The sequence below is a fragment of the Cervus canadensis genome, chromosome 8, assembly GCF_019320065.1.
Source record: "Cervus canadensis isolate Bull #8, Minnesota chromosome 8, ASM1932006v1, whole genome shotgun sequence".
Classification (NCBI taxonomy): Eukaryota; Metazoa; Chordata; class Mammalia; order Artiodactyla; family Cervidae; genus Cervus; species Cervus canadensis.
In genome coordinates, this window is record NC_057393.1 from 30,813,680 (window position 1) to 30,839,057 (window position 25,378).

Here is a 25,378-nt window from a genome sequence, read left to right on the forward strand (position 1 = left end):
TCACAGTTTAGGAAGTCTGAGATCAAAGCATTGCCAGGGTTAATTCCTTCTGGAGACTTTAAGAGAGAATCTATTCATTGCCTCTCTCTAGCTTCTAATAGCTACCAACAAGCCTTGGAATAGCAGTATCCCTTCAATTCTTGTCTCCATTGACACATGGGCTTCCTCCCTGTGTGTTTGTGTGCCTGAATCTTCCTCTCCTTTCTCTATAAAGACATCAGTCTTTGGATTTAGGGCACATCCTAATCCCATATGACCTCATCTTGACTAATTACTTCTTCAAAGACCCTATTTCCAAATAAGATAACATTCTAAAGTTTTGGATTGGCATTAATTTGGGGGGATACTGTTCAACTCAATATGCCATTTATTATAAACTATCATTTGAAAATCAGTATGGTCTCTCTGTTGTGGATTAGATGAACTTTTGTGAAGATTAGTTTGAAAATAAATAGAATGATAAAATGGCACTTGACTTTTTTGTTGGGATAGTTTCTCAAGTTAAGCTAGCTTATACCCTCCTTTAGTTATTTTGTTTACATTGTTAAGAAAAAAGGGAGAGAGATCTGTGGCTAGGAAAAGGTTGGCAGAACCTCACTCTTCCCAACTCTGACTTGCATGTCTGCTTTTAATCTAGAACCAAATAACTATCGGACCATGCATGGCCGGGCAGTAAATGGCAGCCAGTTGGGAAAGGATTACATCCAGCTGAAGAGCCTGTTGCAACCCATCCGGATTTACTCCAGAGCCAGCTTGTATGGCCCTAATATTGGGCGGCCCAGGAAAAACGTCATCGCCCTTCTAGATGGGTAGGTCAGATTATTTAGCAGTTTTTAAAACATTGTTCATTACATGTAATGACTTAATGTATTTGTACTTTTCCTGGTTATTTCTGGTCTTAAGAAGGACAGAGAGACTCTTTCAAAGTGACAACTCCCACCATAAACCAAGGATTCTCTACAAACAGTGCAAGAACTTATGTCTCTAGGCCTTCCACAGTCAGCAGAAGTGGGTGGGATTGGGAGGAATATCACAAACTCCAAAACAGGTTGGAAAGGATGTGTTGTTTTAAAAAGCAAATTTAATATTATAGCATTGCATAATATCACTTAATATTTTTTAAAAGGCCAAATATTATCTACTGTACTCTTGGGACCTCTTATAGAAAGTAAAACTTGACAAAATCCTGGACAGTGGAACTAGGTTAAAAAGTTGAGAAACACTACAAACATCTGTACATTAAAGCATAGCTTAACAAGTTTGTTAGGTATTCTAGAGAATTACTATCATGTGATTTATTTAATTTTGACTGGATCAAACAATCATTTGTTAAGCATTAGTTGTGGATGGTCACTATGTTAAATGCTGTCTTCCTTGGTGCTGCTGGTGAGCCAGGCCCAGATAAAATAAGTGGAATATTCAAGCATGTTGAGTCTAATTATGCAGGGTTGGAGGGAATGTCAGAGGGACTAGCACGAGGAAGACTGAAGTTAGATGTTGAATCCAAGACCCAAAGTGGAGATGTGACTATAGCTGGAAGGGTGGGAACAAGCAAGTTGGGAGAGGCAGGAGTTCATCTGGCATACGTTTTATGTGGTATCCTGTCATATTCCTATAAATTCAAAAACAAGTAAGATGTTTTCCAGTGAATTGTACAGCCCAAGTGAGGATAGATAAATGCTATACAAGTATAAACAGATATATTCCAGTAGAAAGAAACCTATGGCTAGCCTCCTTAATGGTCCTTGTGGCTTGCTGGCTCTTATGGCTCTCTCTCTTTCCTTTTGTGGTAGCTTAGTCTTGGTCTAAGCTAATTAGTATAGCAGACATTACTGAAGGCTTGGGAACGTGGAAGGATTTACACTGTAACATTAACAGCCTGAAATTTAATTTTAGGCATTTTCCTTTTTACAAAGAATCCCCAAGCCTTTAATTAACTCCTGTCCTTCCTTCACCCTTCTTTTTTCACCCCCCTCTCCTTCTTTCTCAGTAGAAAGTTCCCTTTTTTTCTTGCAGAACAATTTTTGTCACCTTTACTCCTACCTAAAAGTACAACTCTGGGCTTCCTTTTGCATACTTTTGCTGAACTTTTAAAATATCCTATGTATGTGGGATGGTGATGGAGAGGTTGGCCTTATTTTACATGTTGTAATTAGGGGATAAGAATCACATATTTAGAACATTTTCATAGTTTGTAATATATAAGCAAAGCCAATAACTAAGTCCACATAGTTATTCTTTTAGATTATACCTTTTCTTTAATGATTTGATTAATATAGTTTCATGGTGTGTCTTCTCAGTAGTCTTCTCAGTCTTCTCAGTAGACACTATCTCAGAGATAGTGTCTTCTCAGTAGCATGACCTTTATCAGTAATTCATTCATTCTGCAAATACTTCTTGAGTAATTGCTATGTTCCAGGTACTGTGTTTGAAAACAGGAGTGTTATAATAAACAAAAACAAATACTTTCTCTACCCTCACGGAGTATGTACTATGGTAAGGGAGACATAGGCAATAATCAACTTATCTTAAGACTGAAACAATAACAAGGAGAGGAACAAAGTTCTATGAATGACTGTAAATGCTGAGATTTGACCAAGTTAGGTGGTTGGAAGTGTTCCCTAAAGGATTAATATGTAAGAGGAACAACCACATGAAAAGATGCTTAAAGTTGCTAATCATCAGAGAAATGCAAATTAAAACCACAATGAGATAGCACCTCACGCCTGTCAGAATGGCTATGATCAAAAAGACCACAAATAACAAATGTTGGTGAGGATATAGCATAAAGGAAACCCTAGTAGACTGTTGGTGGGAATGTAAATTGGTTCAGCCTCTTTGGAAAACAGTATGGAGGTTCCTCTAAAAACTAAAAATAGACCTACCGTATGCTCCAGCAATCCCACTTATGGGTATATATTCAAAGAAAATGAAAACACTAATTCAAAAAGATATATGTACCCCAATATTCATAGCAACATTATTTACAATAGCCAAGATATGGAAGCAACCTAATGAATGGATAAAGATTTGGAATGGAATATTACTCATCCATAAAAAGGAATGAATTTTGCTATTTCAACAACATGAATAGACCTGAAGGGTACTATGCTTAGTGAAAAAACCAAACAGAGAAAGATAAATACTTTGCGTTATTACTTATATGTGGAAACTAAAAACTAAGCAAATTAATAAATATAAAAAAGCAGAAACAGTAGAAGATATAGAGAACAAACCAGTGGTTACCAGTGGAGAGAAGGGAAGGGGAAGGGACAAGACAAGGGTAGGAGATTAGAAGGTACAAACACAAGCTTATGTATAAAATAAATAAGCTAACAAGTATGTATGTTACAGCATGAGAAATATAGTCAATGTTTTACAGTAACTTTAAATGGAATATAATCTATAAAAATATTGAATCAGCATGTCATACACCAGAAATAATATAATATTGTAAATCAACTATACTTCAATTTTTAAAAATTCATTAAAGTGTAATTTGAACTTGAATGAGGGTTAACTAGACAAAATGAGAAATGAACAGTGTCAGTGTTCTTGAAAAAATGAAAAGCATGTGCAAAGTTCCTAAGGATGAAAAAGGGGCCAGATTGGCAACAGAAAGGTATATTTAGAGAAGTAATTATGTATATCTATGGCTGATTCATACTGAGGTTTGACAGAAAACAGCAAAATTCTATAAGGCAATTATCCTTCAATAAAAAATAAATAAACTAAAAAAACTAAACAAAAAAGAGTTATATTATATAGAGACTTACAGGCATAATGCAGGGCTTAGAATTTCTTCTAAGCACAGTGAGAAAGATACTGAATATTTCTAACCTGGGGAGTGAAAAAAATTGATTTATTATACAGAAAGTATTCTATGTCTCCTCTATGAAAAATAGATTGTAGAGGAGGCAGGGAAATCAGTGAGAAAAGCTATTATAGTGGTACACATAATGATAGGAACCTGAAATGGGTTGTGGAAATGGAATGTATCATTGGCAGTAGAAGCCACAGGACTTGATATGTTGGATAAGTGTATGGTGATGTGCTCCTTCATGGATCACAGCCTTGTTGTGGTGAAGGGACTCTTGTGTAATTCAATGAAGCTATGAGCTGTGCCCTGTAGGGCCACCCAAGACAGATGGGTCATAGTGAAGAATTCTGTCAAAATATGGTCCACTGGGGGAGGGAATCGCAAACCACTCCAGTATTCTTGCTATGGGAACACCATGAACAGTATAAAAAGGCAAAAAGATATGAAATTGGAAGACGAGTCCCCCAGGTCAGAAGGTGTCCAGTGTGCTGCCAGTGAAAAGTAGAAGGCAGTTACAAATAGCTTCAGAAAGAGTGAAGTGGCTGTGTCAAAGGAGAAATGACGCTCAGTTATGGATGTGCCTGGCATTGAAAGTAAAGTCTGATGCTGTAAAGAAAAATATTGCTTTGAAACCTGGAATGCTAGGTCCATGAACCAAGTTAAATTGGATGTGGTCAAGCAGGAGATGGAAGAGTAAACATCAACATCTTAGAAATCAGTGAACTAAGATGGACAGGAGTGGGAGAATTTCACTCAGATGACCATTGTATCTACTACTGTGCAAGAATCCCTTAGAAAAAATGAAGTAGCCCTCATAATCAACAAAAGAGCCTGCAGTACTTGGGTGCAGTCTCTAAAATGACAGAATGATCTCAGTTCATTTCCAAGGCAAACCATTCAACATCACAATAATCCAAGTCTATGGCCCAACCACTAATGCCGAAAAAGTTGAAGTTGACCCTAAGTTCTATGAAGACCTATGAGACCATGTAGAACACACACACACACACACACACACACACACACACACAAATGATGTCCTTTTCATCATAGGGGATTGGAATGCAAAAGTAGGAGGTCAAGAGATACCTGGAGAAACGGGCAAGTTTGGCCTTGGAGCTCAAAATAAAGCAATGCAAAGACTAATAGAGTTTTGTCAAGAGAACACACTGGTCATAGCAAACAGTCTCTTCCAACAACACAAGAGATGACTCTATACATGGACATCATGGAAATGGTCAATGCTGAAATCAGATTGATTATATTCTTTGCAGCTGAAATTGGAGAAGCTCTATACAGTCAGCAAAAACAAGACCTAGAGCTGACTATGGCTCAGATCATGAGCTCTTCTTTGCAGAATTCAGACTTAAATTTTAGAAAGTAGGGAAGACCACTAGGCCATTCATGTATGACCGAAATCAAATCACTTATGATTATATGGTAGAGGTGATGAATAGATTCAAGGAATTAGATCTGGTAGACAGAGTGCCTGAAGAATTATGGAAAGAGATTCTTAGCATTGAACAGGAGGCAGTGACCAAAACCATCTCAAAGAAAAAGAAATGCACAAAGGCAAAGTGTTTGTCTGAGGAGGCTTTACAAATTGCTGAGGCAAGAAGAAAAGTGAAAGGCAGAGAGAAAGGGAAGGATATTCCCAACTGAATGCAGAGTTCCAGAGAATAGCAAGGAGAGATAAGAAGGCCTTCTTAAGTGAACAATTCAAAGAAATAGAGGAAAACAATAGAATGGGAAAGGCTAGAGACCTTTTCAAGAAACTTGGAGATACCAAGGGAACATTTCATGCAAGGATGGGCATGATAAAGGACAGAAACGGTAAGGACCTAACAGAAGCAGAAGAGATTAAGAAGAGGTGGCAAGAATACACAGAAGAACCATACAAAAAAATCTTAATGACCCAGATAACCATGATGATGTGGTCACTCAGCTAGAGCCAACATCCTAGAGTGTGAAGTCAAGTGGGCCTGAAGAAGTATTACTTCAAACAAAGCTAGTGGAGGAGATAGAATTCCAGCTGAATTATTTAAAATCCTAAAAGATGATGCTGTTAACATGCTGCACTCAATATGTCAGCAAATTTGGAAAACTCAGCAGTGGCCACAGGACTGGAAAGGTCAGTTTTCATTCCAATCCCTAAGAAAGGCAATGCCAGAGAACATTCAACCTACCTTACAATTGCACTCATTTTACATGCTAGTAAGGTAATGCTCAAAATCCTTCAAGCTAGGCTTCAGCAGTACTTATCCGAGGACTCCCAGATCTACAAGCTGGTTTTAGAAAAGGCAGATGAACCAGAGATCAAACTACCAACATTCGTTGAATCATAGAGAAAGCAAGGGAATTCCAAAAAGCATCTAATTCTGTTTCATTGACTATGCTAAAGGCTTTGACTGTGTGGATTGCAACAAACTGTGGAAAATGTTAAAGAGATGGGAATACCAGACCACAAAGTGTCATACATGACTTAGCGACTGAAAAACAACAACAACAATGGGAATAGAGGAGATTAGTTAGAATATAGAAAGAAAAGAGTCAAAGGCTTAGGAGAGAGCTCAAAGGAACTATCATATTCAGAGATGTGAGAAAAGAGGGATGGCCTCATATGTAAGAGGAAAGGGAAAGATTGAGATGTAGGGACCAAGAAAACAGAGGGGATGCTGCTAGAAGGCCAAGAAGACAAGTAATAGGAAGACAGAAAAGTGCCATTGAACATGGGAACATGCAGGTTGTTGGTGACCTTGAAAAATATAATTCAGTGGAGTGGTGGATCTGAAGTCAGATCACAATAGTTTGTAGAGTAAATGAGAGGTGAGAAATTGGAAACAATAATGTGGACAGCCCTTAGGAAAATTTGTACTGTGAAAGAGAGTAGGAAAATGAAGGGAGATTTGGGGTCAAGGAAGATAATGGCATTTTCCATTTAATTTAATGTGGGAGATAGCAGAACAGGTTTGTATGTTGAGACTTATATAGGAGAGAAGAGCTAGATGGTATAAGAGATAAAGGATATAACCAAATAAGAAGTCTTTTAAGGCTAGAAGAAATAGAATCCAGAGGAATTGGCCTTTACATTTAATAAAGGCCCATTTAAGGGAGATAGTTACACCGGGGTAGTAGAAGGTAAGAAACAAATATTTCTCTATGTCAAAGATTAAAAAATCATACTGACGAGACACTTCTACACAGTATATAAGGTATAGTTAAGGCATCCTAGTTTGTGTACATAGTGTAACTGTGAGCATATAGATGTTAGCTTGTTGTGAATAAGAACTTGGACACAATTGTAAGAGATGGTTGAAAGAAATAAGCATGTGACCAGGTGGTATGGTGACAAGTGGTAAGGCCTAGTTTCCTACATCTAAAGACTAATAGGACGCAAGAAGCTAGGAGAAATTACAGAAGGCAAGAAGGAAAGGTACTGATGAGCATTTTTTTTCTTATGTTCCTGAAAAAATGGAGATTTACCTTTCTTAATGTATATGCACTAAATACACAGTGCAATACAACTTTAAATGCATAAATATTCCCAGTGACTCAACTAACAATAACAAAAATGTCAGCACTCTAAATTACCAGCTTTGTAGTTTTTCCAGTCCTCCTGGTCATACAGATAAATTTTACATAGTTGTGATCATTGTATATGCATCATTTTAAATTCTGCATTTTTTGCTCATTGTTTTATATTGCCCTTTCCTTATTTCTACATAGTTCTCAAATTTGTCATTCTTAATACCAATAAAATATTCCAGTGCATTGATGTACTGAGTCTGCCTAAGCAACCCCTTACTGTTGGGCATTTGGACTGTTTCCAGTTTTTGTCTGGAATATATACCACAGTTGTAAACATCTTTATACAAATAGTTTTTTTTTATTTCTTTTGAATTACATCCTTGGGCTGTATTCCAAAAGCTGAGTTTCTGGGTCAGAGTATATGATAATTTTTATGGTTCTTGTATTTGTTGCCAGATTTCTTTTCAGAACAGTTTCACCAGGTTTCAGGGCAGTAATATATTAATGTATCTTTTCCCGCAATACCCCACAGCAATGAGTATTATTTTTTTAATGTACTATATTTTAATTAATGCAAGATTATATGTCATGGTTGTTTAAATCTGAATCCTGTTAACTGTGAAAAGAACCAAACATTTTCCAAAACTTAATATCGTTTCCTTTCCCCTTATCCCACATTTGCCTAAGGACGCAATAACCATTTTGCCTGAGGCACAGACTAGGTGGTCATTTTAGATTCATTCCTCTCCTTTGTTCACAGACTCCATTTGTTGTTGTTGTCCAGTCACTAAGTCATGTCTGACTTTTTGCGACCCCATGGATTACAGCATGCCAGGCTCTTCTGTGCTCCATTATCTCCTAGAGTTTGCTCAGATTCATGTCCATTGAATTGATGATGCTATCTAACCATCTCATTCTCTGCCCCCCCTTCTCCTTTTGCTTTCAATCTTTCCCATATCAGTGTCTTTTCCAATGAGCCCACTCTTTGCATCAGGTGGCCAAAGTATTGGAGCTTCAGCTTTAGCAACAGTCCGATGAATATTCAGGGTTGATTTCCTTTCGTATTGACTAGTTTGATATCCTTGCTGTCTAAGGGACTGTCAAGAGTCTTCAGCACCACAATTTGAAAGCATCAATTCTTCAGCTCTCAACCTTTTTTATGGTTCAACTCTCATACCTGTACATGACTACTGGAAAAACCATAGCTTTGACTATAGGTACCTTTGTCAGCAAAGTGATATCTTTGCTTTTTTAGTATGCTGTGAAGGTTTGTCATAGCTTTCCTTCCAAGGAGCAAGTATCATTAGTTAGTTATTAAGTTTTATTATTTCTGACTTGTTAGTATCACTCATATCCCATCTTCTTTTCATTTTTATTTTAAACTTATCATTTTTCTTCTTGAACAGATTTCTCCATACCTAGATTTAAAAAACTGCAACATGTGGTCAAGTCACTCTTGCTTGAAATTCAAACCCTTTCACATGCACCCCTGGACTTTAGGGTCCAGTACCTGCCTTCTTTGCAGCTAGTCATCAGCTCCATACCCTTGAACAACCTGCCCTCAGTACATCAAAAATATATGTCCATCTTAGAAGGTGCCATACTTTTTTATCTTTGCACCTTTTTATTTTGTATCATTTTCTTTGGAATACTACTCTCTTCCCTCATTTTTCTTCTTTCCAATAGATCTTCTCTGACAACTTGAGGCAGAATTTCTCGTCACCCCCTTCTGTCCTTATATGGTACTTTACTTTTCTGCTATAGTACTTACCAAATTGATGATAACTTTTTTATTTACATATTTGCCTCCCCCAACAGACTGTAGAGTAGGATCAGGATTCAGTCTATGTTTTATTGATTCTGCAGCCTTCAGAATGTAGGAACAGCTTTAGTTTTTTAGAACCAAACTAATTTTTAAGTTTAAAGAAGTATAAAACTACTTAGATATTTACTGGACTATACAGGACTATTTCCCCCAGTTAAGATATGAAAAAGCAGAGATAGAATCTTTATGTTTGTGTCTTCAGGGACTACCATGTTGCCTGGAATATGGGAAGTACTTAATAAAATGCACATTTTATTATTTTCATTTCCTCATTCAGGAAGTGGCTCTTCCCAGTTATTGATTTGTATCTAAAGGCATGAAGTAGTGTTCTTTAGGGTTTTATCATTTTTTTCTGCTTTTCTTTTTCAAACTTTTATGCATCATGTATGTAATGACAATTTTATCTTAATGTATTGCTTTTCTTATTACTTTGAAATATGTTTTTATTGTTTCAGAAGTTACATTTTATGATAGCAGTTCTTGTCTATTTTCTTACTGATTGTCTTCTCTGTCTCTTTCCTTATACAATTAGGATAAAGCTTTCAACTTTACCTAGCCTTTTAGAAATGTTTTAATTTTCAAGGTTAGGCTCTTTCAACTTGTTTGGAGTTTATTGGGGATCTACTATAGAATGAGGACCGGATCTATTTTTGGTGATGTGGCAATGTCAAGAAAAGCAGTTATTCATTGAAAATATGTTCACTAAGGCCTTCTTTGGGGACTTTTAAGTTATAGTGAGATTAGTACTAAATTATCTCTCAATAAACATTTATTGAACGCCTATTTTGTGTTTGATCCTGGCTTAAATGTTGGGTTTATGTTGACTAATAAAGCCAAAGTAACTCTTACTCTCTTGGAGCTTAGCAAAACAGTAAAAATAGTGACAGTCACACAGTCATGGAGTCTTTGCAACTCCATGGGTTGCAGCCCTCCAGGCTCCTCTGTCCATGAAATTTTCCAGGCAAGAATACTGGAGTGGGTAGCCATATCCTTCTCTGGGGGATCTTTCTGACCCTGGTTCACTGCAGGGATAGAACCCAGGTCTCCTGCATTGCAGGTAGATTCTTTACTGTCTAAACCACCAGGGAAGTCCTAAAAAACCAGAACCACAGTAAATAAGAAAACAAATAAATTATCCCAAATTGTGTGTAATTCTATGAATTAAATGGATACCTGGAGTTGGAAGACTTGTTTGGACAAGGTAATCAGAGACAATTTATCTGAGGAACAATTTATTTAAGCCAAGAATAAAAAAATGAGAAGGAACCAATTGTTCAAAGTGTAAAGTGAAGAAAGTTTTAGTTAGAGGTGGTCGGTCATGTTAATGTCCTGAGTCAGAAACAAAATTAAGGCATTTGAGCAACAGAAAGATGGGCATTATAGTGACCAAAAGGAGAGCAGTAGGAGGTGAGACTGCATAGACAAGCAAGGATCATATTATTACTGAATCATATATACCATGGTAAGGAGGTTGTGTATTTTATCCTCTGAGCAATGGAAAGCTATTATGGAGTTTTTATAAGGGCAGCAGCATGTACCAGAGTCTACTATATTTTGTGTGCCAAATAGATTTTAATGTGCAAAAGTAAGAAATCAAAAGAGCTCAGTAAGGAGGTTTTCACTATGAGGTATATTTAATTAGATTAAGGTAATGGGAGAAGAAATGAAGAGAAGTTAAGATAGACATGCTTTATTAATGGATATCTCAGTAAGTGGAGGTGAGAGAATAGGAGGAATTAATAGAGGATGATTTCCACCTTTGGAACAGTTAGCATCTCTCATTCAAGAGCCATCACATGCAGAAAAGGGACATTTTCAAAAGAAAGATACACCAAAATGAACAGATATTCATACTCAGGAAATAATATCTCTGTAGCAACAAAAAATTATTTTAAACTATACTGGGTATGCTTCAAGTTGAAGATAGTGATCTGATCACAAGGTCCACTTCCTTCTGGTACCACCATCCCAACTCCTTTTAAAGACTGATAAAGAACAATACTTAATAACAAACACACGAAAGAGGGATCATCTGCAGGTGAAAGACTTTTGACAGATTTCTCTAAGACAATAAACAGATGAAAGCCTATTGACAGAATAATCAGAGTGAGGAAGTGGCAACCCAGAGAACATGGACTCTCAGAAAAGATGAGAATTTGCCTTGCAGATAGGCTCAGAGTCAAGAGAGGGTGAGGTGAGAAAGGGTGACCAAGCCAAGGGCTTAATATGAAAATCTGTCTGCAGAGGAACAGACAGACGTGGAGAAGAGGAGGCCCAGTAAACCATGCACATGGAGTTAACCTTTGGTTAGAATGACTTATGGCAGTATTTCCTCAAATATGCTCTGGAAAATACCAGTCCTGCAAAATAATAGCATTATGTGAAGGGAGAGGGGAGTAAAATTTCCATAGTCAAGTAAGTTTGAGAAATTCTGAAATACACAAATGTACTGAAACACTTCCCAGCATCTTTATTATATTAGTTTACATTCTGAATCTCCAAGAAGGGTATTTAGCACGCAGAAATTTAATTTATTTGACTTAGTCTTGTTTTCCGTGAGTATCTTGAGAGCCTAGTGTTCCACTAATGTGTTTGGACAATGCTGACTTGGAATGTGAGCCCTTCTTTAGGTGAGAGATGGCCATAGAGAAAACAATAACAGAAGAGTTACCATTTGGAGAACTCAGAACTTGGATCACTTCAATAGCCCCTTGACTGGTCTATTTGCTTCCATTCCTGTCTTCTCTAACACTCCCTGGTGGCTCAGGTGGTAAAGAATCTGCCTGCAATGCAGGACTCCTGGGTTCAGTCCCTGGGTCAGGAAGAGCCCCTAGAGAATGGAATGGCAACCCACTCTAGTATTCTTGCCTGGAGAATTTCATAGACAGAAGAGCCTGGCAGGCATAGTCCATGGGGTCACAAAGAATCGGACATGATTGAGTGACTAACCCACTGTCCTCTCCAATCTACTCATCACACAATGCCAGAAAATCTTCTAAAAACATAATTCCTATGCTGTCAATCATTTGCTAAAGACTCTTTAATGACTTTTCATTGCTCTTAGAATAAAATTGAATCTCCTTGCCATACCAACAAAGCTCTATGACAAATGATCTGGCTGCTTCCCAGCTCTTCATTCTTTTCTTCTCCAGATTTCCCTTTTTCTTACTACACTCAAGCCTCACTGACCTGACATGTGCTAAGCTTCTCTCTCTCTCTTTTTTTTCCCCAGAAGGGTGGATAGGATGGGGTTGCACAACATATACTCTTTTTTCTATCTAAATTATTCTCTCAGCTTGCCACATTACTGATTTCACCTCATCCATCAGAGTCCTTTCTTGAATAGCCTTGCTAAGTGATTCTCTATCAGCACACTGTTAGTTCTCATTATGGCATTTATCACAAAACTGCATATTCATTATTTGTTTCATATAGATTATAAACTTCATGAGAGAAGGAAGTTGTCTGTTATATTTACTAATATATATTCAGTACTGGCAAAAAGCCTAGTTTAGTACTTGGTGGGTGCTCAAATTTGTTGAATGAAGAATGGAAGTTATCCTAACATTCTATAGAGTTGCTGGTAGCATATTCTAACTTGAACCTGGGTTAGAACAGAAAGGTAGACAGGGCCTTTAGCTCCCATGGAGGCCCAGAAAGCTATGGAAAGTATTCTAATTTGGGCAAAGATGATAAAAGCAGAAGAGAATTAGGAAGCAAATAATGGTCTTTTCCATCACAGTAGACCTATAAATTCAATAATCTGCAAACCAGAAATAGGAAAATTTCCTTCTTTTATCCAGAATTTCTATCTTTAGTTGCATCTAATTACCAAAACTTCTATGAAGTGCCTAATGCTTATTTATAGGCTCCACTTGTACTCGAAGTGGCAAATAGACAATAGTGAAAGCTGTATGGGTGGGTAAGGATGGGGAAGTTCACTATGTTCCTATACACAAGCTCTCATGACTTGTGGGCCCTGGGCATTTCTGACCTCATGGGTCCCTTCCTCCAGAAAAACATTAAAACAGCAGCTTTCTGTTTTCCTGTAGTGAGTCAGTGTGGCAGGACTGAAGACGAGGGTGGAAATAGCAGGACGGTAAAGTGCATACACTGTAGAACTAGATGAGACCCAGGTCAGCATCTAGTTAGGTCACCTTGTTGTTGTTCAGTTGCTCAGTGTTGTCTGACTCTTTGTGACCCCATGGACTGCAGCACGCCAGGCTTCCCTGTCCTTCACTATCTCCTGGAGCTTGCTCAAACTCATGTCCACTGAGTCAGTGATGCCATCCAACCATCTTGTCCTCTGTCGTCCCCTTTGCCCCTGCCTTCAGTCTTTCCCAGCACCAGGGTCTTTTCTAGTGAATCAGCTCTTCACATCATGTGGTCAAAGTATTGGCGCTTCAGCTTCAGCATAGCCCTTCCAATTAATATTCAGGATTGATTTTCTTTAGGATTGATTGGTTTGATCTCCCTACAGTCCAAGGGACTCTCAAGCGTCTTCTCCAAAATCACAGTTCAAGATTTTGGATCATTTTTATTATCAATATTCTAAATTCTTTTTCAGGTAGATTCCCTTTCTCCTCCTCTTTTGTTTGACTTGGTGGGCATTTTTCATGTTCCTTTACCTGTTGGGTATTTCTTTGCCTTTTCATCTTGTTTAGATTGCTGTATCTGGAGTGGGCTTTCTGTATTCTGGAGGTCTGTGGTTCCTTTTTATTGTGGAGGATTAACCCAGTGGGTGGGGTTAGACGATTGGCTTGTCAAGATTTCCTGGTTAGGGGAGCTTGCGTCAGTGTTCTGGTGCGTGGAACTTGATTTCTTCTCTTTGGAGAGCAATGGAGTGCCCAGTAATGAGTTTTGAGATGGGTCTATGTGTTAGGTGTGTCCTTGGGCAGCCTGTATGTTGATGTTCAGGGCTATGTTCCTGCGTTGCTGGAGAATTTGCGTGGTATGTCTTGCTCTAAAACTTATTGGCTCTTGGGTGGTGGTTGGTTTCAGTGTAGGTATGGAGGCTTTTGGACGGTCACTTATTACTTAAAGTTCCATGTAGTCAGGAGTTTTCTGGTGTTCTCAGGTTTTGGGCTTAAGTTTCCTGCCTCTGGATTTCAGTTTTATTCTTCCTGTAGTCTCAGGACTTCTCCAACTATACAGCCCTGATAAGAAAACTTCTAGGTTAATGGCTAAAAGATTCTCCCCCGTTAGGGACACCCAGAGAGGTTCACAGAGTTACATGAAGAAGAGGAGAGGGAGGAGGGAGATAGAGATGAACAGGAGGAGAAAAAGGGGGACTCAAGAGGAGAGAGACAGATCTACGCAGCTGTCTGTTCCCAGAGTGTTCTCCGTAGCCCAGTCACCTACAAGGATTCACAGAATTGGATTGGGAAGAGAAGGGGAAAGGAGGAAATAGAGGTGTTCTGAGGTAGAAAACAGAGAGTCAAGATTGGGAGAGAATAATCTTCGGTTTAAAAATAGGGCTTCTCTTCTTTTTTTTTTTTGTAAGGTTATAGTGTATTGAAAACGAAAATTAAGGAGTAGTAGAGGAGTACTAGAGGACTTTAAAAGAAATAAGAGAAAAAGAAAAATAGAAAATAGAAGAGAAAAAGGAAAGAAAAAAAAGAAAGAAAAAAAAATTTTTTTTTCCCCCTAATTAAAAAATCGTAAAAGTCTGTGGAAATGAAAGTTAAGGAGTAATGGGGGAGTAATAGGGGATTTTAAAGGAAAATAAAAGAGAAGAAAGAAAAAAGAAAAAAAAGAAAAAAATAAAAAAAAAGAGAAAAAAGTAAAATTATATCTAGGAGTTTCTCTGGAGCTGTTGCGGTCAGTGTGGGTTCGGCTCAGTTTCAGATAGCTCCTCGTTCCAGCTTACGCTTCTCGATATCTACAGGCCCCTCCGGTGTAGTCAGCGTTTCCTAGAGGGATTTTAATCTGTTGCACCAGTCCCTTCTGAAGCGGTTCCCTTTGTTTATTTGGCTTCTGTTTGCCGGTCTCTTCAGAGCCTCATTTCCACCCTGACACAGGCGGGCGGAGGTGGACTCTTACTCAGGTAGCTAGTTCCGTCGCTCTGCGGGGCAGGGAGGGGCTTGCGCTGTGGGGACAGGCTTGCGCCGCAGGGATGGGCTGGGGCTGCCGGGAGGGGCTGACGCTGCTTTCTCCGTCTGTGCTGCTCAGGCTCCCGGCTGTTCTATATGGAGCGCGCCCCGCGCTGCGCGAGGTTCCAGCCCTCGGGTGTTCCACAAAAGCGCGGAAGGAAAAGCTGCGCCTGCTCTCTGTGCCTTCCCCGTCAGAGCGGTCCAGGCAGCCAGGGGCTTGGTGGGCGCACTCTACCCAGGTGTGGCGCGCCCCCTCCCTTCCGCGGACCCAGACTCAGTTTCCGCTGGCGCCAGTCGGGCGCGCGCGCCTTCCGCCCTCCGTGTCCCCAGCCCCAGTCCCCGCCCGCGCCGGTCGGGTGCCTGCGGCCTGTGTCTCGCCGCGACCTTCCCCTCCCCCCTGCCTCCGGCGGGGCTGGGCCGGTCCGCAGCCTGCGAGCTCCTCTCTGGACCCTCTCGGTCTCTTTGTTCTGCGAACGGCCGGCAGTGTGTTCGGGCCGGTTAATTTACTCTCTCTCTTTTGGTCTCCCACAGTTCAAGTTGGAAACTCACAGAAGTTCCCTCCGATTGTCCTCAGGGCACTCGGGCCGGACCCTACCCCAAGCAATGCCGCCTAAGAGCTCCTGGGACGGATCTCCGTCCTTAGCTCTTTTGTCTCACTTTTTATCTTTTATATTTTGTCCTACCTCCTTTCGAGGACAATGGGCTGCTTTTCTGGGCGCCTGATGACCTCAGCTAGCGATCCGAAGTTGTTTTGCGAAGTTTGCTCTGCGTTCAGTTATTCTTTTGATGAATTTGTAGGAGAGAAAGTGGTCTCCCCGTCCTACTCCTCCGCCATCTTGGCTCCTCCCCCTAAATTCCAAAATCACAGTTCAAAAGCATCAATTATTTGGTGCTTGGCCTTCTTTATGGTCCAACTCAAGGTCACCTGGAGGAATTCTTTAATCTCTTTAAAACCTCAGTATCTTCACTGGTAAAATGAGGCAAATGAAATTACCTATTTCTTAGGCATGTTGTGAAGTTAAATGAGATAATGAATTTAAAGTGCTTAGTGTGGTTCCTGGCACAATTGACACCTAAAGAAATGTCAGCTACAATTGTTAAAAACAAGTGTATTTCAAAGATAAAGAGGCAAGGTTTTTTCCTAACTGACTTTTTGCACATGATTCAATGTAGCCCTCTAAGCAGTTCAGAGAACTGAATATAGATGAGAACTAGAAAGATTAGCTGCAATAACATGTCATTATAATGAGGGTGATCACAGGTCCTGCCTGCAAACTTACTTATACCAAATTCTCATTTGAAGTGGAAAGTTGCACATCTGGGGACAGTTTTGTGCACAAAGAAATTATTATTAACAGTTATTCCTAATAACCATTCTGTTTTATTTTAACTGTGAAAGAGTTATATGACTTAAACTACAAGAGGAGAAAACAGTTTATTCCTCTTAGTTCATAAGAAGAGAGTTTCCATCTCTGCCTCTAGAGAGAGGCAAGGCCTCCCAGCAGCTGTTCAGTGCTAATTAACAAGGAAGCACTGGCTACTGTAAAGGTCTGCTCCCTAGCTGAGAATTATGCTAATAACTACTTACTTCTAAACTTGCTTTCTTTTCTTTTTCTGTTTTTTCCTGGACAAAACTTCTTTCTTGATTAGAGAAACAGCCTAATTCCTGACCCAAGCTGAAGGTTAGCAGTTATTACTGTTATGATAAAGGATGTTTCTCTCATCTTCTTTTGTCAGAGAAGTCAGATAGGGAATAGAAAGAATATTGTAGAAGGAGACTGGAGTCCTGGGTCATAAATTAAAATTTAACACATATGGTCTTGGGAAATATTCTTTTTCACTTTCTTTTTCCCATTTCCTTCCTCACTTTCCCATTCTACTTTCCCTTAAAACCTTATTTTTTTCCTCTATGAATGGCCTATCCTAATAGGTGTTGGTAAGATCATTTTGTAAAAGGTGTGGCCCATAGTCATCCTGCATTGGAAGTACCTGGAGAGCTTCTTTAAAATGCAGCATGATATTTAGTCCGGAAAATCCCAAGTCCCCTTTACCCAGTTTCTCCCAATAGTGACCTCTTGTGAAACGATAGGATAGTATCACCACTAGGACACTGGCATTGATACAGTAAAGAAACAGACAATTTCCATCAACACAGGAATATCTCATGTAGCTCTTTTTTTTTTTTCATGTAGCTCTTTTACCCTGCTCACTCTTGCTGTTTCTTAAAACTTCTGCCAACACTTATTTGTTCTCTATTTCTACAATTTTGTAATTTCAAAAATGTTATATAAATGTAATAATATAAATACAACCTTTTAGGACTGGATTGCCACTCAACATATTCAACCAGGTTGTTGTGTGTGTCAATAACTGGTTCCTTTTCATTGCTGGTTAGTATTCCATGATGTGGGTGGACTACACTTTGTTTAACCATTCACTCACTGAAGGACATTTGATCCTATTGTTGTCTATTATGAATAGAGCTTCTATGAGTATCTTTGTTTAAAAATGCAACATGATTCTTAGTCTCCAGCCCAGACCTACCAAACCAGAATGTGTGGGGATAGGACCTAGATGTTGGCATTTTGAACAGGCGATCCAGGGGAGAAATAAATCAGTATTTTATTTGTTCTAGAGCTTAACATATAATTAACCTAGTATAGCTTAATATATAATTAACCATGGAAATGTAAATGGCTTTGGACTAAATGGAAGATGCGTGGTTTGCTATAACTCAAAATGAATAATTTCCTCACAAGCTTTTCCTAGCTTTTGTGTAGAATGGCTGTCACATCTTATTCATGTTAGTTACATAACCAAAGATTCTCTTTGTGAGCAAGGGAAAGAAGGATCAGGCTCCTACACTCTTATTGAAGTTTATAGTCATTTAGACATCCAGTTCCTCATAAGAGAATTTATCTGCTTTCCTGGGAGCAAAATTCAGAAACTAGTTTTTAGGGTTACACTCTGTGGTCCAAAAGTAGAATTCAAACCCCAAAGACCATGAATAAAGATGTGCCTTATTATAAGAGGGAGCTGTGATATGCCCTGGGAGAGAAGCCTCAACAATATTTTAGATACGTCATATGTGCAGGTGGATAACAAAGGAAAGAAACTCTCCCAGATTTGGGGTCCCTTGGGGGAGGAAAGGAACTCTCACAATGTAAGGGGATATTTTATTCTTTTCCATAGCAGCATATATACTCCAGTGGGAAAGATCCCTTCAACCTGCCTGAAAGGTCTACCTGGCATTAGCCAATTTCCTTAGGTAGAGGTCCCTGCCCCTTGCTTCTCTTGTCCCTTTTTGCATGACTGGATGTCAGCATGAGGGCAGACATCTTCTGTTCTCTGAAATAATCATCCAGGATTCCTGCTTTCATAATTCAAGTATGGAGACATCCAACCTTGGAAAACCCAAGATCTTCCCTTTTTGTCATTATTCACATCCTAGGTCATCTTTTACTTGTTCATTCATAGACCTAAATCTAGGGATTAGAATGGAAGTGGATGGTTGAAAATCCTTGGATAATACTGAACCCTAAATGGAATTTCACTTTCCCAGTGGTATTTCACTCCTGACAGCACTAGTCTGTGTGCATGTTATTCCACCTCTAATATTACTATTGCTGAGCATTCTGCAGCTGTGTTGAAGTTATTCATTTATGTGGTTTGGGCCAGTTTCTGAGAAACAGGCAAAACTAGGGAGCAGAGGAATCCATCAATGTTAGATTTAAACAAAGAAATTTATAATCTTTTTGGACTTGTCGTCTTGCTCATTGCCAGTATAGATATAAAAACAGAGTATGGAAATGATACAGATACACAGTAGATATAGAAAGACCCTAGTTTTCAGGGAGGGAACATGGGGCTAAGAAGAAGTCACCAAATTTAGTGGCTTTAGTGTCTATTCTGTGGAGTTTTATCTAATCAGTTTTCTTTTAAGTGTTATTTCTGTGCTTGGTTTTTGTTTTTCTAGATTTTTAAGAAATCATTCAAAGGGTTCTGAAAGCAGAAAATTTGCTCCATTTTAGGTGAATTTTCTATACTTCTCAAAAAACAAAAGTGTGTTTAGTGATCCTGGTTGTTATTGTTCGGTCGCTAAGTCATGTCCGACTCTGTGACCCATGGACTGCAACACACCAGGCTTCCCTGTCCTTCACTATCTCCTGGATTTTGCTCAAACTCACGTCCATTGAGTTGGTGATGCCATCCAACCATCTCATCCTCTGTCACCCTCTTCTCCTCCTGCCTTCATTCTTTCCTAGCATCAGGGTCTTTTCCAATGAGTCGGCGCTTCGCATCAGGTGGCCAAAGTATTGGATCTTCAGCTTTAGATCAGTCCTTCAAATGAATATTATGCTTGATTTCCTTTAGGATTGACTGGTTTGATCTTCTTGCTGTAGAAGGGACTCTCAAGAGTCTTCTCTAGCATCACAATTTGAAAGCATCAATTCTTTGGTGTTCAGCCTTCTTTATAGAAAAACTCTCATATATGTATATGACTACTGGAAAACCACAGCTTTGACTACAGGGACCCTTGTCAGCAAAGTGATGTCTCTGCTTTTTAATATGCTGTCTAGGTTTGTTATAGCTTTTCTTCCAAGGAGCAAGTGTCTTTTAATTTCATGGCTGCAGTAACCATCCGCAGCAATTTTGGAGCCCAAGAAAATAAAATCTGTCATGTGACAAATAGATTCAAGGGATTAGGTCTCTAGACAGAGTGCCTGAACAACTATGGATGGACATTTCTAACATTGTACAGAAGGTGGTGACCAAAACCATCCCCAAGAAAAAATTCATCCTGGTAGTAATATTTGGAAATTCATATTTTGTTTGACATTATTTCTGAATTAGATTCTTCTTCCTCAGAATAAGTGTAGAAATGCTCCCGTGTTTTTGAAGTTGTTCTCATTATTTTACTAAGAAAGAAAAAGGAAGATGTAGTTTACAAAAATTTTCATGTGAACAAATATTTAATGTTTTTTCCTCAACTTTCCTACTGCTTAAATATGCTACAAAAGTTAAAATAATAAAACTGGTCTAAACATGTTAAATTGTGATTGTCATATTTTTTAAATATTATAATGAAATGAAACTATTTTACTGTTTTGATTTACTTTACAAAATAAGACCTCAGGTAAGGATCTAACTTTACTTTTTTCCCAAATAGTCACAAATCACATGACACCATTAAAAATATGCTTCAATTTTTCACATACTAAATTCTTTTCCTTGTAATAAATTCTTACATATAAATTTTTATAAAAATCCCCTTTTGTTCCATAGATATCCTTACTAATTCCTGATCTCTTTACTAATTCCTAGGCTCTCCTGACTAACTCCTAGGAATGTTTTAATAATTGCAGGTTTTATGGTGTATTTTAATATGTGGTAGATCAAATAAATATCCCTTTGGTATTCCAATTTTTTTTTCAGAACATTCTTGGCTTCTTTCAGATTAATGTTAGAATGATTTTGCAAAGTTTCAAAAATATCTGGTGGGATTTTTTTTTTATTAGAATTTCATTGAACCCATAAATTAGGTTAGGAAGAATAATTGATTTTCCTAGTCCAGATCATGGTAGGTCTTTTCCTACACTCAGTTTAAAAATATTTCCCTGTAAACTATATAATATTACATATATGGGTCCAGTGTATTTTGTATTTAATTACAGATTTTATAGATTGAGGATGAGGTAGGAACATGGGGAGAAAACTTTTGCATTATTTTAAATGCTCCTGGCGCTAATGTTAGTTTTCCCATTCTTTTTGTAATGTAACTTTTGATAATGGAAGGTTATTTAAAGACTTAATTATCAACCTTTAGCAGAACAAACTATCCAAAGCATATGAGGAACTCCAGATTATATTATCATAAAAGACACGTTTCCAGTTTCTAAGACACCAAATTTGATGTGTTCTTAAATGCCTGTCCAGAACCTTTTAGCCAGAAAGGGCATTAATGATTCTTTTACTCCTAATTTTCTTGTGAATGCATAACTGTTATCATCAGTGACCATTTGCTTCAAGTTCTTTGTGGTATTTTCAGAAGAACTGGAATATACTCAGCAATGCCAGCATTAAAGTCTATCCCTGTATTGCCCGTCTTAGGCAATGGCATTACTACAGTTAAAACTTCGGGATTCTCTGTCACACTCTGTCTTACTCCCTTTCCTCACTTAAACTCACCCTTGCCAAACCCCCTTGGATGAACCAACAGTGTTTTTTCAATTATGTCTTTTTTCATTCCCACATTTCAAAGCCTCCCATAACTCTGCAGTCATCTCCCACCAGTTTGTCCACACCACTACTTTTCACCTTTACTATAGCCAAAGTGATCTTAAAACTCACATTTGAGCCTGACACCCCCTCACTTGCTTAAGCCCAGGATAAATCCAACAGGCAGGAGGAGCTAGCAGTATTTTACAATATTGTCTTGGGTGCTAATCATACAGAGATAAATAAGACATCAACTTGTACCAAGATGTTAAGGAATAAAGGCCAGATGTGTCAGCATCACGGACCAGTTATCTGACCAGTCTGTCAGATAACTTCCTACCTGTCCCCTGACATCCAGATATCCTGGACTCCTGAGAAAATACTCATCTTGACTCTATCTGGCTTTACTCAAACTGTTTCTATGCCTGACCTGCTCTTTAGGGCAAAACCCTACCCTTCTGTCAATGTGAGATTCAACGTCTTGTGAGATGTGAAGCTTTACTCAGTGCTTATCCCTCTTTTAACACCATAGAAGGTAGAGCTAGCTACTCCCTTGACTGTTCTCCGCCAGCAGCTAGTTCACACCAGTAGTGCAGCACAAAGGCACTGATAGCTTATTTGTCTCATTGTCTGTCTTTTCAGCTTTACTGTGGTTGTTGCATAGCAGAGGCTCTGACTCAAGTCACCTCTCGACACTTTTGCTCCAGTACATTCTTTGCCTTACAGATAACACTGAAATGCTCAAGTCTGTGAGAGCAAGTCAACAAGCAAATGAGGTGCTGAAGCCTTTTTACTTAAAAAAAAAAATAGGGTAGTGCTTTCTCAAGGCAAAAATTCAACTTACTTTTTTGCATTTTAGAGTTGTATGTACTTCTTGGCCTCAGTGAAAACAGCTTGAAAACAACATAACATTTGGAATCAGAAAAACTGAATTTAGTCTGCATTACTATATGAATTTGAACAAGTCGCATAGCCTCTATGTGACTTAGCCACCTCCACTATATTATTAGAAATATTTGCCTACCAGGGCTGTTTTGAGAATTATGTGAAATTATACACACAGAAAGCTGAAGAAAATTTTAATGAGAAAGCAGTATAAATGTCAGTGTAATTTTCATTATGGTCATTTTTATATGTAAATAAAGATGATTTTACTTTTCAGAGATTTTAGAAATAATTTTGTAAGAGCAAAGCCTATGTAAACACACACACACACAGGGTTGGCCAAAGGGTTTATTTAGCTTTTCCATAACATCTTATGGAAAAACCCAAACAAACATTTTTGCCAACCCAGTACTTAATGACACTTGTGTCTAAGCTTGTCTAGGCTTTCTAATTTCTGAAATATCCTGGGAAGTGGGTACTCAATTTCATTTCCCCTTCTTAATTTTTGGATTTTCCTACTTGGTCTCTGCAGCTTAGAGTGCATATGTGACAGGGATAGTATTTTGGATCCTAATCTGTTTTCCCATCTCCCTGGACTTTTCCATTTTCCCCCTCTCTATTCAAGCAGAGTTCCAGAGAGTTCCAGAAAAACATCTATTTCTGCTTTATTGACTATGCCAAAGCCTTTGACCATGTGGGTCACAACAAACTGTGGAAAATTCTGAAAGAGATGGGAATACCAGACCACCTGACCTGCCTCTTGAGAAACCTATATGCAGGTCAGGAAGCAACAGTTAGAACTGGACATGGAACAACAGACTGGTTCCAAATAGGAAAAGGAGTACGTCAAGGCTGTATATTGTCACCCTGCTTATTTAACTTCTATGCAGAGTACATCATGTGAAACACTGGGCTGGAAAGAGCACAAACTGGAATCAAGATTGCCGGGAGAAATATCACTAACCTCAGATATGCAGATGATACCACCCTTATGGCAGAAAGTGAAGAGGAACGAAAAGCCTCTTGATGAAAGTGAAAGAGGAGAGTGAAAAAATGGGTTTAAAGCTCAACATTCAGAAAACTAAGATCATGGCATCTGATCCCATCACTTCATGGGAAATAGATGGGGAAACAGCGGAAACAGTGTCAGACTTCATTTTTTTGGGCTCCAAAATCACTGCAGATGGTGATTGCAGCCATGAAATTAAAAGACACTCACTCCTTGGAAGGAAAGTTATGACCAACCTAGAGAGCATATTAAAAAGCAGAGACATTACTTTGCCAACAAAGGTCCGTCTAGTCAAGGCTATGGTTTTTCCAGGGGTCATGTATGCATGTGAGAGTTGGATGGTGAAGAAAGCTGAGCACTGAAGAATTGATGCTTTTGAACTATGGTGTTGGAGAAGACTCTTGAGAGTCCCTTGGACTGCAAGGAGATCCAATCAGTCCATCCTAAAGGAGATCAGCCCTGGGTGTTCATTGGAAGGACTGATGCTAAACCTGAAACTCCATTACTTTGGCCACCTCGTGTGAAGAGTTGACTCATTGGAAAAGACCCTGATGCTGGGAGGGATTGGGGGCAGGAGGAGAAGGGGATGACAGAGGATGAGATGGCTGGATGGCGTCACCGACTCAATGGACATGAGTTTGGGTAAACTCCGGGAGTTGGTGATGGACAGGGAGGCCTGGCATGCTGTGATTCATAGGGTCGCAAGGAGTCAGACATGACTGAGCAACTGAACTGAACTGATTCAAGCAGATAACTGATTGTGTACTTATTGACTCAGGGGTGGGACATGAAAAGATGGAGAAGAGAATGTACAAGCCTTTCTGGCTTTTGAATTTTAAAGAAAGAATTCTGGGCATAGAACTTGAAATAGTGAGGAAAGTGGAGCTACTCTCCCAGATTCAAGTGATTTTTCTGGGCTGGAGAAAGGAAAGGAAAAGAGAAAGAGAAATCCATGGGCTACAAAAGCAGAGTCTACCTGTGTCCTCCTTCCAAAAGAAGTACTTCTAGGAAGGGTGGCATGAGTCCATTAAAAAGAGCTGTTTAGGATGTCTAGAAATACTACTTCTCTAGCCAGTTGGGCTTCCCAGGTGGCAAGTAGTTAAGAATCCACCTGCCAATGCAGGAGACTCAAGAGACATGGATTCAATCCCTGGATCAGGAAGATGCCCTGGAGTAGAAAACATATTCTTGCCTGGAAAATTACATGTACAGAGGAGCCTGGCTAGCTACAGCCCACAGGATTGCAAAAGAGTCAAACACAACTGGGGGACTAACCAGCAACAATGACAACATGGAATAGTGTGGCCTTGGGTGCTTTCTTCTGGCCCAGCGTTTCTGGTGGAACCTCAAAGGGCACAGGAGGGTGGCGAGTTGCTAACAAGACTTAGCTGTGTGCCTTTCAGGAAAACAGCTGAGCATGCTGACTGGGAAACAGTTCTCTATTTATCTACTCCAAATGGTTAAATTTCTCTATGTTGTACTCAAGTTTCTATACTCAGACAAGTGTGGCAGTCCATCACTAGTGCATATTTGAAAATGGCAACTCACTCCAGTATTCTTGCCTGGAAAACCCCATGGACAGAGGAGCCTGGCAGGCTACGGTCCATGGGGCCACAAAGAGTCAGACACGACTGAATGACTAAACCACCACCATACTTACATGAGCTTCCTGGTGGCTCAGACGGTAAAGAATCTGCATGCAGTGCAGGAGACCCAGGTTCGATTCCTGGATTGGGAAGATCCCCTGGAGAAGGGAATGGCAACCCACTCCAGTATACTCGCCTGGAGAATCCCATGGATGGAGGAGCCTGGTGGGCTATAGTCCATGGGGTCACAAAGAGTCGGACACAACTGAGCAACTTATACTTACATTAGTAAACTGAGCTTTCCCATTTTCTCTATAGGAAGAGAAGGTTTTCAAAGGCATATGTTGTGCTGTCTTCCTTGGAAAATGTTATTGTTTGTTTCTTAGTAGAACTCAAAGTCCTCAGAAAACAGAA

The 25,378-nt window shown here is 39.2% G+C and overlaps 1 protein-coding gene across 3 annotated transcripts in view; it reads left to right on the forward strand.

Annotated features, from left to right (window-relative positions):
- HPSE2 (heparanase 2 (inactive)) overlaps positions 1 to 25,378 on the forward strand; it is a 665,453-nt gene that overhangs the window by 417,553 nt on the left and 222,522 nt on the right. For all 3 annotated transcript variants that reach the window (XM_043476432.1, XM_043476433.1, XM_043476435.1), the window contains exon 5: positions 638 to 809. In XM_043476432.1, the coding sequence (XP_043332367.1) occupies positions 638 to 809 (172 nt within the window). The remainder of the gene's footprint in view (positions 1 to 637; positions 810 to 25,378) is intronic.